Source organism: Achroia grisella, unplaced genomic scaffold, assembly GCF_030625045.1.
Source record: "Achroia grisella isolate CSIRO2021 unplaced genomic scaffold, CSIRO_AGI_Agris_v1 utg1576, whole genome shotgun sequence".
Taxonomy (NCBI): domain Eukaryota; kingdom Metazoa; phylum Arthropoda; class Insecta; order Lepidoptera; family Pyralidae; genus Achroia; species Achroia grisella.
Window position 1 is genome coordinate 742827 of NW_026712658.1, and position 14400 is coordinate 757226.

The 14400-nt window shown below is 31.1% G+C and overlaps 1 protein-coding gene across 2 annotated transcripts; it reads left to right on the forward strand.

Annotated features, from left to right (window-relative positions):
* The first annotated feature begins 424 nt into the window (after positions 1–424).
* Positions 425–5224, forward strand: LOC131841259 (translocator protein). Of its 2 annotated transcripts, none has more exons than XM_059189543.1 (5): positions 425–624; positions 1286–1530; positions 3888–3982; positions 4197–4393; positions 4639–5224. In XM_059189543.1, exons 2-4 carry the CDS (start codon positions 1296–1298, stop codon positions 4389–4391), a joined length of 525 nt encoding a protein of 174 aa, XP_059045526.1. In that variant the 5' UTR covers positions 425–624; positions 1286–1295; the 3' UTR covers positions 4392–4393; positions 4639–5224. The 2 variants fall into 2 exon arrangements, with proteins under 2 accessions (XP_059045526.1, XP_059045525.1); XM_059189542.1 differs by lacking the exon at positions 425–624 and adding an exon at positions 932–1031.
* The last annotated feature ends 9176 nt before the right edge of the window (positions 5225–14400 follow it).

The following is a 14400-nucleotide window of genomic DNA, read 5'->3' on the forward strand; positions in this document are numbered from 1 at the left end:
ATTTTGTATATAAAAGTATACAATACTTTCATAAAAAAAATGTTAGTCTGTAGTTTGTAGTTGTTAGTGCCTGAAATGACTGAACTGATTTTGAGAGTACTTTCGGTACAGAATAAAGTAGCTACTTTTATCTTAGACATTTTATATAATTTAATAACTAAAAACTTAAATTCGAAGTCTTGGTTAACAGTCACTTATTTTATAAAATATATATGTAGAGTGTAGTGTTTTCTAATGATATTCTGAAAATATTCTTCCATCTCTTCCATGCAGTAAATGAGTTGCTGAATTTTCGTCACAATTTACAGTTAGTAATTGTATGCGTTAAATGGAAAACAGATTAGGAAGATTGACTGATCATCTGATATCTGTCAGATGACTAAAATGCTACAATTTTAAGACGGCTCTCGTTCTTTAGCCTCTCGTTACATTTGTACATCGCCTGAAATAAGTTAATGTATTATTCTCATAGTCATCCGATCTATCCGTCATTCATCTTTTAATATTTGATTTTTTCGTCATTTACATTTCAGTTCAGATAATATAATATTTTATTTCCTTATTAATACTAAAAACGGTTAAATAAAATTTTTATAAGTGTTTTAAAAACGCTACTGTACTCATGTAAGTTACTATTTATTTACTTTTTTTTTAATATTTTGGTAAGAAAAAATAGCAATCCATCCCTATGCCGAAGTAAAACTACAATTGCGTAATAAATTAAACGAATAATTTTACCCATTTTTTTTATACTTTGCAAATTCAGTTCTAAATTCATGCCCGTAAGATGAATAGTGCACTGGGCTATTGTGCTAATAAGCTTGTCAACAAATTTTGGAATAGTACAAGATTCTTATCAGTGTTCATTACACCAATTAATAATACGTTATCAGATACGCGATCTTGTCAGTATATCGATTTAATTTTAGTATGTACCTACCTACCTGTGCATCTTGACTTAGCTCTCAAGAAATTATAATAATGGAGAATAATAATGATACTACTACTACCAGTACTTTAGATAATGCCAGGTATTTATTATCATAACAATTACCTTGTATTATTAGCTTATTGTTATTATTTAAATGTGTAATATGACTAGATTGATTTTTAACATTGTATTCATTGAAATATGTATTCATATATATGTATCACACACCATTGTGAGTCAGTTGAGATGCATCATGTTTATAAATAATATTTCAGATATAATTTACCTTCTAAATGCTACTGTTATTTGGTTATTAAAAATACCTTATACCTAGTCTGTTTTATTTATCATTAGTGAATTCATCATGGCCAACTACACAGCACTCGGCTCCATTATCCTACCCAATATTGGAGGCTTCGCAAATGGCATATACTTTGCTGGTCAAATCTGCAAGGGAACAGAGAAGACTTGGTATGACAATTTAAAGAAACCTAGTTGGACGGCACCAAAATGTGCCTTTGGACCTGCCTGGACTGTCCTCTACAGTAGTATAGGATATGCATCATATTTAGTCTGGGAAGAGTGTGCAGATGAACCTGGTAAGTTATGTCATAAATAAGAGCTAGTTATTTCCGTTAATAAAGACAATTATACTAACTAATTGTAGTAATTTCTAGCAAGTCATGTTATATTAATTTAAACTGTGGTATATTCTGGTTGAATTTTCATTCAAATTGTTAATATTGTGCCAAGCATTGCATTCTGTATGTGTACTGTTATTTAGTTTTAACAATATTAACAACAATCGCATAGATTGTATGAGAAATAAATTCACTAACAAGCCCATATATTCTGGGGAATTTTAATCCCCTGCGAACTAAGTTGGTAACATTAATTCTACTGCTAATATTCAATGAAAAAATTAAATGAGATTATTATCATTAATTTATGTTTTGATGAACAAATTGATTTGAAAGTTAAATCAATAGTGAGATCTATATAGTTGACCTATCTACCTATACAATGTAGCTTATTAGCACAAGAACATTTCTTTTGGTTTACATAACCTGGAACTACCCTAACCTAACTAACTGCAATTGTTTACATGTTAATAATATGGTGATTGACCAGCAGCACATGTCCTGCTACACTGCTCATATTGGAATGAATTAGGTTCCTTTTTACCTACGAGTTAATCAAGATATTGGTCTATTTTTTTTATCAAAATTCAATTAATCCGTCCAGCTGTTTTTAGGTAGTACTAAATTTTATCTGCTCACAAATTTTCAAGTTTAAATATTAGTAAAAAGCTTAAAGTATCTTGATTTTGTTAAAACTAAATTGTTCAAATTTAGTAATAACTGAAAGATTATGAGTGCGTTCATTAGAGTCTTCATGATGTTGTATAGTAAAATTGATATAGATTGTTATGTACTAAGAAAAATCTAGTATTGTAACAATTGATACATAAGATATAGAATCTAGAACACTCAGACGTAATGTATTACGCAGGCAAGCAAAAGGTTTACATAATATTTTATTTGACATTTCGATAAGATTAGAGTAATCTGACTTAGATGAATTGCATTTTATTCGAACTATATCATACTTGGGATATATTTTAATACTAGCTGTCCGCGCGGAATTTAACTTTATTTTTCTAATGAAAAAGATTTTTTCTAAAATAAAAGTAGCCTAAGTTACTCCTTATTACATCAGCTACCTGCCAAAAAAAGTCCTGTCAAAATCGGTCCAGCCATTTCAAGGATTAGCCTGAACAAACAGACCGACAGACAGACAAAAATTGTAAAAAATGTTATTTTGGTGTATCCGTATTTATATTCATATGCATGTAGTAAAAACGGTTATTTCAATATTACAAACAAACGCTCCAATTTTATTTAAATGTATATAACTCTTGAACTGTAGTAAATTTAAAAAATGTAATATAACATAATAATTATTACTCTTACGAAAGGCCTGACCTTGGGATTATCTAACAATAAATCCTGCGTCATGACCTAGTAGTAGAAAACTTTTTTCGTTTTTTATACTACTACTACAATGGCAAACCTATTCTGAGAAAACCTCGCCTCTGATACCCCAAAGATTTTTTTTTTATAACACAGGGGACAAACGAGCATGCGGCTCACCTGATGGTAAGTGATTACCGCCGCCCATGAGCACCCGCAACACCAGGGGAATTGCACGTTGTCGGCCTTTTAAAAAGTAATAAGCTCTTTTCTTGAAGGTTTCAATATCGTATCGGTTCGGAAATACCATTGCTGGAAGGTGATTCCACAATGTGGTTGTGCGAGGCAAAAAAATCTTGAGTTCAATGTAGCCTTCTATAAAATTTTGTCGTACCTATTTTTTGAAAATTTTCTACTGATGCGTCAAATTTTATCTGAGAGACAGTAATAATAATAATAATAACCTTGTCTCAGGTTCAATTCACACTATCTGGATCCGAAGTTAAGCAGAGTTTGTGTTATGGATACTAGACAGCTATATATATATATATATATGTATTTAAATATATATTTTTAAAATAAATGCTTGGTAAAATGTACCCTGTCTCTCGTCTTTTGTCATAAATATATGTATACCAGAAATTAGCGACTTTTACGGTACAGTGGGTCACTATGTTCAATTTTCCCTACGTGTTAGATACAAAGGGTACGACAGAAGATGGGACATAGTTTGGGTCGAAGCCCCACAGTCGCAAATCTCCCGAAAAATGATACACCGTCAGCAGATTGTCCCCCCAGCCGTCTTCGTAATATAATTTTATATTATATAAAAATTCCTCATATAAAAATATCTTTAAAGCTGTTCAGCCGTTTCAGCCGTCGTGAAAATAGGGTGTAATTTAACTTTTATTATATTAGTATTTTCACGTATGTTTATGTTCTCTCAATAAATACATTGTTAAATAAATTTGTTTTATTTTCAGAACGCGCAATAGTACCTTTATCTCTATACGGTGGGCAACTGATTCTCAATTGGGCGTGGACACCCATCTTCTTTGGATTGAAGGACTTAAAGTTGGTTAGTAAACCTAAAGTACACTAATCGACCAATAATATTATTGTAAATGTAACAGATTGATTAGTATAACCATTTCCAAAATATATGATTAAGTGTAGTTCGACGTTAGTCAATGCACAGTTTTTGATCTTAAATAAATAGAATAACTTCATAACCAAAGATATGCAGTATTGTATCCATTGAAGACTATGAAGTTGTTATTTTTTATTCATAGGCCTTTATCGAGTTGTCGGTACTGTCCGGAGCAGCTGCAGCCACCGCGATATCTTTCGCCCGCGTGAATAGGACTGCAGGCTGGCTGTTTGTTCCATACCTTGCTTGGCTCGGATACGCATCTTCCATCTCTTACTACGTGTGGAAGAACAATCCCCAAGTTAAGGAGATCAAGGATGATGAGAAAACCCAGTAGAGGTAATTCCTATACCGTTTTAATATTTGGAATCTAATTTGCCAATAATTCAAATATTGTATTAAACAGTTATATGTTGGAGTCTGTCATCATTTCAGTATTATATACGTAACACCCTGACTTATATGTGCCGAGAACAGTTTTTGCTTATAAATGTGAAATATAGCATTGAAATTGAAGATATATTATTAACAAAGACCTTGCTCGTAAATAATTAATAGGAACTAAAATTAGTTTTTTGTTACAGGCACCGCGGCGGTGAGGTCGCTTTAAATGTATTGCATAATGTGTTCTTTCCTATTAGTCTTACAAACGATTTCTGATTTAAAAATTGTTAAATTATCAACCTCCTAACCTAACTGACGTAACGTAATACTTTTTATAGGTATTTAATACATAATTGATATGAGACTTTATTTGTTTTTTTTATCAATTTGTGTTCAATATCAATTTCGATTCAATGAATATTACCCAATAATTGTTAAATCAGAAATTGTACTTTACTGTCTATAAGCAGGCCTTGATAGGTACTAGTCTATTGTTGGTGAAAAAATAAAAAAATTATAGCACATTATAGTAATAACTGTATTTAACAAGCTCTGTTTTTCTTTAAAATCGTTATTTTTTCTGTGACTTGTTGGCAACATACATATTTTGCTTCGTTTACAATATCAAGTCACCAAAAATTAGAAGTACAGTGTACTTATGTACTGGATAATTTATTGTTAGAAAGTTCAAGTGCTCAAAGGATAATAATATCAATTGGTATTAAAAAACATTACAAATGGGAACATTATATTTAATGTGTGTATTACAACTTCTATATAATATTATACTAAAAAAAAAGTTTATTTTATTTAGAACATACTTTCGCAATAGTAATTCAGTGAACTAATTTTGCTAATACCAAACATAAGAATACTGATTTATTTATCTATATATTGTAATAGATTCATTTAATTTTTATTGTTCCGTGGTTTCATTACCAAGCAGTGACTTTGTAAAGATTGATAAATTTTGAGATCACACTGTGTGATTTTTAGAGGTTCAAATATTTCATATCTTATAGAATAAAGCATTGTCAGTTAATGGTTTGAAATATATAAAATTGTGGTACTATTATGTATTGAAAACTGTTATAAAATTTATCAAATATTTTCAATTATTTACTTAAAGGCATAATAAGGCATAGTATGGTATCGCTATCATGAAGATGAATATACTAGTTATTAACATTCTATATGCAAATACACAGTGATATTACGAATATTAGTTTTTTTGAATTTATTGTTAGATTGTTATTGCGTACTTAATAGGTTGTAATCATTGTTTTAGGCTTAAGATATAAGTGACCTTTCGAGCACAATTATTACTTAGCATTCCTGAGGCATTTAAAAATACCTAATAATTGTATCATCTATTTTCGATGTATATATATGTTTGTTATTAGATACTTATGATTCTTCGAATATATTCTGTTTATGTTTTGAAATAATAAAACTGCATTATTGTGACTGGGTTGTTTTATTATATTAAAAAAACATCTAAAAGCTAAAGTTGGTCAAACTTGTCAAATGATCACTAAACGTAATTTTTTTGTATAAGTGGTATTTAATATTTTGGTACACAACTTCATTTTGTGTTAGTGTGGCTTGGATGCTGCATATCTGTATGACAAATCAAATATAAATTTTGAGGTGATTAGGTACTAACGTAGATAATGTGATAATATAATTACAACACCTTTTATTCTTTGTGAAAAAGAACCAAATTCAGATATTATCTACTATATGTAGAAGGAGTATAATTCTAATAATGGCAAAGTAGTGCTAATAAATCATCAAATGGTGCTTTGTAGAGATATCAGTATTTGGGTATTGAAAAAATGTTGCCCTGCTTTTTTCATGTAATTTGTGCCCCTAAAAATTACTAGTATCTATATAAGTAGTTTATCATAAGCTAACGCTGCGCTAAAATAGTAATCGAGAGCACTATCGTCAAAACAGAAATGGAAATTCAAACATATGAAAATTAAAATATGTACAGTAGAAAATGTATGCAAGTATATTTGCCACGAAAGTGTGGGGCTGGAAACGATAATTTCTCAAATAAATTTAAATAATGATTACCTATTATAGATAGGCCAGCTTGTAACTCCATATATTTATGTAGGTATGTATACATGTACCTAAATCCTTTTTTTATGAATGATAACGGAATGATGCACCTAACGGTTTACGCTGGCGGAGCATCAGTGGAGTATGATAAAATGAGCATGAAGTCTGGTCAATTAGCCCATCTTGGCGAATGGCAATTTGCCACGATGTTTTCCAGGGGAAACCGCGTGGAGGTAAACCTGACATGATCATTGCCAGCAATGGGTTATTGGTCCAAATTACTAACAATGCCCTTCCCCCTGTACCTAGAAATAGTCTTAAATCAGTCATCATCTGTAGATACTTTTCTATCTGTATTTTATTACTACATCTCACTTACAATCAGATAAGAGTGGCAGCTTAGTCCCAATATCCTATTTCTAAGCAGTGCACTAAATGGAGACGAATTATGTATTTGCGGTTATTGTGGCAAAGTATGCTCCGCTAACATATCCGGCAACGTTTGCATTGCTGTGAAAACACGCTTCGACCTGCCGGCATTGCTACCGAGTTGGGTTAAGGGTGTGAGCTCCAGTGGAAGCAGTAATATTATTCAGCTATATTAATGTACTCAGTTCGAGCGGTGTATGCGACTCCCATTTGATGTTAGACATTAAAAACAGTTATTAAACTGGAAAAGGCTATTTGTATTCTTCTTTGATCAATTACCTAATCGGAAAAATACAATAGCTTTGGGATAAAGGAAAACATGCACTGGAATTACTTTTTATCACGGTCAACATGACGTCAGTGATTACTGTACTAGATAGGTATATGATGCTTCCGAAGTTTTGTTATTAGAAATGAAACCTTCCTCTGGTTTGTATGAGAGAAGGATTTTGGTTCTCACAACACGTAATTAGTAATGTGACTAACTTTCTAACTGAAAAGTTATGTTTTCCAAACTAAACGTGTTATAACGACGGACTACTATTTCTTTGCCTGCAGAACATATTTTACACGATTGTGTGCACCGTTCCTTAACCTCCATTGAAATTTCAACAACGCCCGTCTCGGTAGCACGTCAGCATGTCGCTGCTCATACGTCATACGTGCTCAAACATGCTCACTGTGAGCGATGTGAGTTCTGGGGGTGATATGAGCCTAAACGATCTGAACTGAACTCAGTCGTAGTAGTGGTAGTCCAACTGATTAGTTCAGCTATTCCAGCATGAATATTTTGAGAGGTCGGAATTTGAAACCTACATATGTACCTCGGTGGAAATTAGGCGAGAATTGTACTGCAGCTATTGAAAATAGTGCCTTCTACGTTGATTTAAAATATTGTCAGCGTATTGTACATCAATATTTGTGTTCACTGTAATTTCGATAGTTGATATCAGGGATGTTATGAATATGGAATGAAATTTTCGGATACGGATATGAAATTATTTCGGATTATCCGTTAGTTTCGGATAATTTCGGTTACTGATATAAATTTTTTAAGGAATTTCAAAAGTAAAATACAAATAGCTAATAAAATGGTTACATAACGTGTCTCAATTAGGCTCCGCCCCTATCCGATATTGTTCGAAACTTTTATTTCGAATTCGGTTACGGTTACGGAGCTCCTTAACATCCCTTGTTACTACATTGTTACTGACTACCCCAACTGGGATTTAAATTAAGGATATAACACATATAATATATATAATCTACTACATATATATACTACATATTATCATTACATACATAGATATATGTAATGATTATATATGTTGATACATATAGTCAGTACACATATAACTAAGTTCTTATTGCGTAGATTAAACATCGAAAAATATGCCAAATTGTAGGTACCTAATAAACTAACATTCCCATCGAATAAAATATTTTCTCCTCCTCTTCCTCGTCCTCTGAATTCAGAGAACATACATATTTTTTACTCCTAATGTTTTAGTAAAGGTATGTAATATTGTGTTATCTGTGGTAAAGGATGCGTAACAGGTACATACATACGAGGTGTGCCAAACCTCCCTCACGGTTATGTTCCTGACATGCAGTTTGTGCAGTGAACACTTTCATCTTCATTACTGCTTCAAATTGATGTATTTGCGACGTGTTTTCATTTATTATACATTTGATTTGAAATTTCATGTGTTTTAGTAGAAATTATAAATTCTCTCACTATAAACCAATATAAGAATATAAAACAATATACCTTATTTATATTAGTGATGTAACCTACAAGGATTCGAGGTGGTGATGGTGATGTAGGTATATATCATTAATTTTATGACCTATAATCATTAATATATAACAAATACGTTTTATTAAATCGATTATAATGTATAATGCTTATTATAGAATTTCTTGATTTGATGAAATCAATTACAATGTTTATTATTATAATGATTGGTAAAGTGTGGAATACAATAATACAAGAACATGTCGTACAAGTATGTATATAGTATAATGGAAACTTAAGCACTGCAGTATTTACTTGAGGGTGAGTTAGTAAATATTACAGTGCAAAATACTTAGTGTTCATTTATTTCTACCGAGTTAGTATTTACTCAGCGTCAAGAATATTGCAGTGTTTGCCCATCACTATGTACCTCTCTCAGAGACGTTCCTTAAATTATCGCTAATGAATGACGACTACGAAATTCCATTCAAATTCACACAACTATACATAAAGCGTATCTTTACGTCGTATAAAATAAAGTGGATTTACCTAAATACAGTTTTTAGTCCATGAGGTTGGGTTTATATGTATTCGGGTTCGATTCCTTGCACGGCACAAACATTTGTATTCATGAGTATGATTGTGTTTATCGCTCTGGGTATTTTCTATGTATAATATGTATATATTTACGAAAAAAAAAACATATCTATGTATTTGTATCAGTTGTCTAGTACCCATAACACAAGTTTTAGGTAGCTTAATTTGGGTCTAGATGGCACTGTGTGAATTGTCCTGAGATTATTTATTTATTTATTATTTATGTATATAATACTAACTACCTGCGTTGGCTTCGCAAGGGGTATTGCGAAGCCGGGGCGGGTAGCTAGTAATATTTAAAATGTTGATATTAATGGACGCAGTTATTCTATAAATAACGACTTGCACAAAAGGAAAAACCTGAAAAAGAACTGTTTAAAACTGTAGGTGTTTATCATTCTATGTACCTATTTCTTATATTTACCCATTTGATTAATTTTTTAACTTATAGTAGATGATGAAATACTTCAATTTAATTCCTAAAATTAGGTAATGATAAATATATCTATAATAAACCAACGAAATAGCGCAATTTCTTTGTGTATTACTTTCGAGAACTTCATATATCTACACACAACAATAACATATAGATATTGTAGAATATAATATATGTTAAACTCTATTATTAAAACCATTATACTTCAAAGACTAACTTAGGATAATTATAAACTATTTGTAATCTACTCTTCGTTTCGTCTAGTTAGTGAGATATGATACGAGATTATACACAAACCGCGAATTATCCAGCCACACCACTCTTATTATGTAGTGCAAGGCACCTACTAATGCAATGATATTTAATTTAATAACATCTTTTGTGATTTCATAACTTTGATTAAATTTTATATCGTTGTTACATATCCATTGATAAAAAATTTCTGATAAGATTTTGTTCATAAGTTTTTTCTGAAATTCATTAGGGAAATTTAACGTGTTACGAATTTTATATAGTCGTACATGTTAAATAATAAACTAACTGACCCGCGCAACTTTCTCTCCGTCACATGGGATAAAGGAAGCTCTTGAAAGGTATAAATTTTCACCTATTTTGCGATAGGTATTTGATGCATTGATGCTCTAATCGTCTTACCTCTTAACCTCTAATCGTCTTATCTTAGATGTACCGTGATAGGTACATATTATATAGCTTTCCAATTCCACAGATAAGATAATATTACATACAAACTACTGAAATAATTTTTTAATGTATAAATAATATAAGTATATCTGTATGTATTTACTAAATTTTACGTAAAAAGTGGCATTTTAATTTCTGTTAAATTGTGTGATCTTTAGTAACAGTCAACTATCCATCAAATGGAATGCAACCCCCGGCCCTTGGCCTCAAACAGCGTCGTAATCGTAAACCAAACTACATATCCACGTGCAGTACACACTGTGGTTGATCCACTAAGACAAATTCATTAGAGTAGCTTTAAAAATGGGTACTTTATTATCTGACATTATTTCAAACCATAAGTAAATGATATCAATTAATGTGGTTTATTAACGAAAGTTTCAACAACCAAACACGACATACAAATTTTATTTTTAAATTAGTTAATATAAGTATTCAATTGTGGTATCGAGGTATGCAGTGTAAAGAGTTAGTAGTTCTAGCAGTTATCCTATAAACGATAAGGGACATGATATCTTAGTCCTTCGTAATGATAAAAAGGCGGTGTATTAAAATCATGTCATCAATAGTATCATGTTTTTAATATCTATTGATTAACATAATTTTTCATTTTCTAAAATGATTCACTCTATATTTATTTATTTATTTATTTATTTATTCTTTATTGAACAAAAAAAAAAAAAAATTTTGTACAACAGGCGAGCTTAATGCCGTATGGCATTCTCTCCCAGCTAACCTTAGGGTATAAACAGAAAGCGTAATGGGGTATTAGCGAGATTTTTAAATTTGTTAATACATATAAATAACTATGCAAGATATATATATACATATATATATTATATAAATATACAGTAAACAAAATTATTATATACATGTAAGAATAAGTAAGATATATATTGAATTAATAAAATAATAAATACATACATACACGTTAAATATAGATAAATATACTAAAACTAATGCAATGCACAATAGTTAAAGCTAATTCTGCTGATTCTGATGTATATCTCACTGATGTAGAGATCATAGCATGTATTAATATGGTTTATTCACTTTTCTACTTGATTGAACCTTTTTCAACCACCATCATTATTAAATCTAACTAACATTACTGACTCACGTATTTTCTTTTAGTCGTAGGCAGAAAGTTTTGACGGCTAAACTACAGATAATTAGTAAAGATAGTTTTTTCTTTCTAATGAGTTCTGATGAGCGGCAAAGTATTAGAATTGTACGGATTTTATAGTTGTTTTTGTATGTTACAATGCAAAAAGAGGTAAATAAGAGTAGAGTAGCACCATTTATAGGATTTTTTTACGGGAACCACAATTGTTAGTATAACGTATATTGTAGTATTACTAGAGACATTGTATATACAATGTAACCGGTAATAATAAATCTGTGAGGTGTCGGGTCGTTTCGTTTACGAGTGGTCCTGCGATATGCACGACCAAAGTGCATACAGAGTTTTGACGATGTCACCAGTTTTATTTTTAATATTTTTTAGTCAACATTTTTGAAAGAATGTAAATGTAATATAGAACCAATAGTGTAAACATGTCATACTTGAGAATATACGGAGAGTAACTTTAAATTGTTGATCACGACGTTGGAGGTAAACAGATTCCTGTAAAGTACTAGCAAAGGAAAAATATATGTATAGCAAGTAGTACTCTATTCTATGGTACTAGTATTAATATAGATTCCTTAAATCAATAAACACGCCGTAAACACCATGAAATGGTATTCAGTATTCAGTCCTTAAGCCTGATGAAGTATTGCTGATGAAAGTTAACTTGGGAACTGATTTAAATAATCTCCCTGGAGGGGGTGACGGGGGGAGGGGGCTGTGATCTGTTCGCGACAATTAGTCGCGCTCGCGGCTGTAGAACGTAAACTGTTAATATTATAAAAATTATAGTAAGATGTGTTTTTTTAATCAAAATAAACATGTTTTAACGCAAGTAGGTAAGAATCTTCCAAATTGAAAATATAATATTCAAACCCTCTAATAACAATAACAAACAATTATTGTAGCGATTGCAACATTCATTATAGTTACATTCTTCGAGCAAAGTAGTAGTGAATTCGACTGGCTCTTCTTGGTAAGTATATTAATACAATATCGTATTTTTGCATTAATTCGTATTCGTATTATTGTTACACGTTGAGTATGAAAGCATATGTAATCGCTATATATATTAACTTATCCTAGTTGCATATACTTTGCATGTTCATTGTATTTTGTCCCACTATTAAGAAATTATCATCATTGTACTTTATAAAATAATCACGAGTATCTGCATAATTATAAATATAGGTTTATCTAATAAAAAAATCATCTCGTTTTAGAAGGAACAATTCAATAGAAACCCTTTCCTATCGTTTTCAAATCAGAGTCTAAAGGTATTACAGTTATTTTTTGCCTGCTTGCCCGCAGAGATGGATGGCGGGAGCAGGTGAAAAGGATGGGCTAAGGCATCCTATTTCACCTCAGTGATTAACGGTTGATTGTCGAAGGTTAACAAAATAGCAAATAAATGATTATTTATTTGCTATTCTGCAGTTGCCTAAGTATACTTCAGATAAACATGATTTTAATTTTGATACTAATAATTGTGAATTACATAAAAATAACACAGACATAGAATATTAATATACATTGTGCGGTAATTCATCTTAATCAGTAGTCATAAATTTTGCCATATAACCAGGATGGTTTTAGGTTTTTTATCCAAGTCAATGAATATATTAGGTAAAGGCAATAAAAAATATCTGTTATTGACAATTTATTGAGTTTTTTAGTTACATTTACATTTTACCTACTAAGACTGAAGTGGTATTGTGTAATTGACTTAAGAACTTGCAAGGGGCTAACTTTTGTGGAGACGAGAAGCTCTGAATTACGGTTATACGCGGGAAGGTTTCAGACATGGCAAGCGAACGTTTATTTACTTAATATTTTGTACGTAAAGAACTGCTTTCAGCGTAGCTGTTCGGTTAATTAATGAGGTTAACCGTGATTTCATAGTGTCTGGTAATGAATGTGTGAATGGGTCCTAATATAAAGACATCCTAACCGGTGTATTTCCATACTACAGAACCATCTGTGACTGCTATTTCTGCTGCATGGAAGCATTATAACTTATTATTCAGGAATGGAGGAGAGGGCGTTACTGTGCCACGATGAACATTAACTCCGTAGTAAAAATTAAAATAAATTAGAAAAAGTGCATCTACTAAAACAATAACCTGTAAAAGTGATAACTAACTCAGTGTCTGTTGTGATAAAATAATGAACATTTACAAATAAATTAAATAGTACAAAAATAAACGAAATAACTTAAAGTGTAAACAATCATCAGTGTTTAACAAAAAAATCGTGAAGATCCAGAAAACAGTGTAACTCTTTGCATAAATACAGGAAAACAAATTATTGAAACAACAGATAAAGATAAGTAACAAAAAAAAATCTAACTTTAGTTATTTTAAATTATAACAGCTCCATGACTTGCATATACTACTAAAAGCAACACCTACATTCAGCGACATCTGTGAAAATAATGGTTAATTAAGTCATTACTAACGCTTAAGATCAATTACAATTGATTACGCTGTCAGAGAGAGGTCGTCACTGTGTTTCAATAAACAACAACTCCGTATTAAAAAAGAAATAAATAAATAACAATAAAAATTAAATACTTCTTAGCGAATCAATTAACGAAACAGCTGACCTTTACAGAAATACCATTAAAAATAATTAACAAAAATCTTACCTTAGTTACTTTCGCTTGCAAATTGTAACAATACCATGATCTGCAAATATTGCTAAAAGCAATATGCATTCAGCGCCATCTATGAAAATAATAGATAATTACGACAATACTAATGAAGTTGATCAATTAAAATTAACTATACGGGAATAGTTCAAAGTTTAGAAGCACGTCAAAAGAGGTCACCTCAGGTACTAAAACGCTTCAATTGTAAGTC

Excerpts from the sequence above, each read along its gene's own strand:
- LOC131841259 (XM_059189542.1), top strand. The coding sequence starts at position 982 with ATGGAGAATAATAATGATACTACTACTACCAGTACTTTAGATAATGCC. Across the intron at positions 1,032-1,285 it reads AGTACTTTAGATAATGCCAG|TGAATTCATCATGGCCAACT; the intron begins GTATTTATTATC and ends ATTTATCATTAG. Across the intron at positions 3,983-4,196 it reads GATTGAAGGACTTAAAGTTG|GCCTTTATCGAGTTGTCGGT; the intron begins GTTAGTAAACCT and ends TTTTATTCATAG.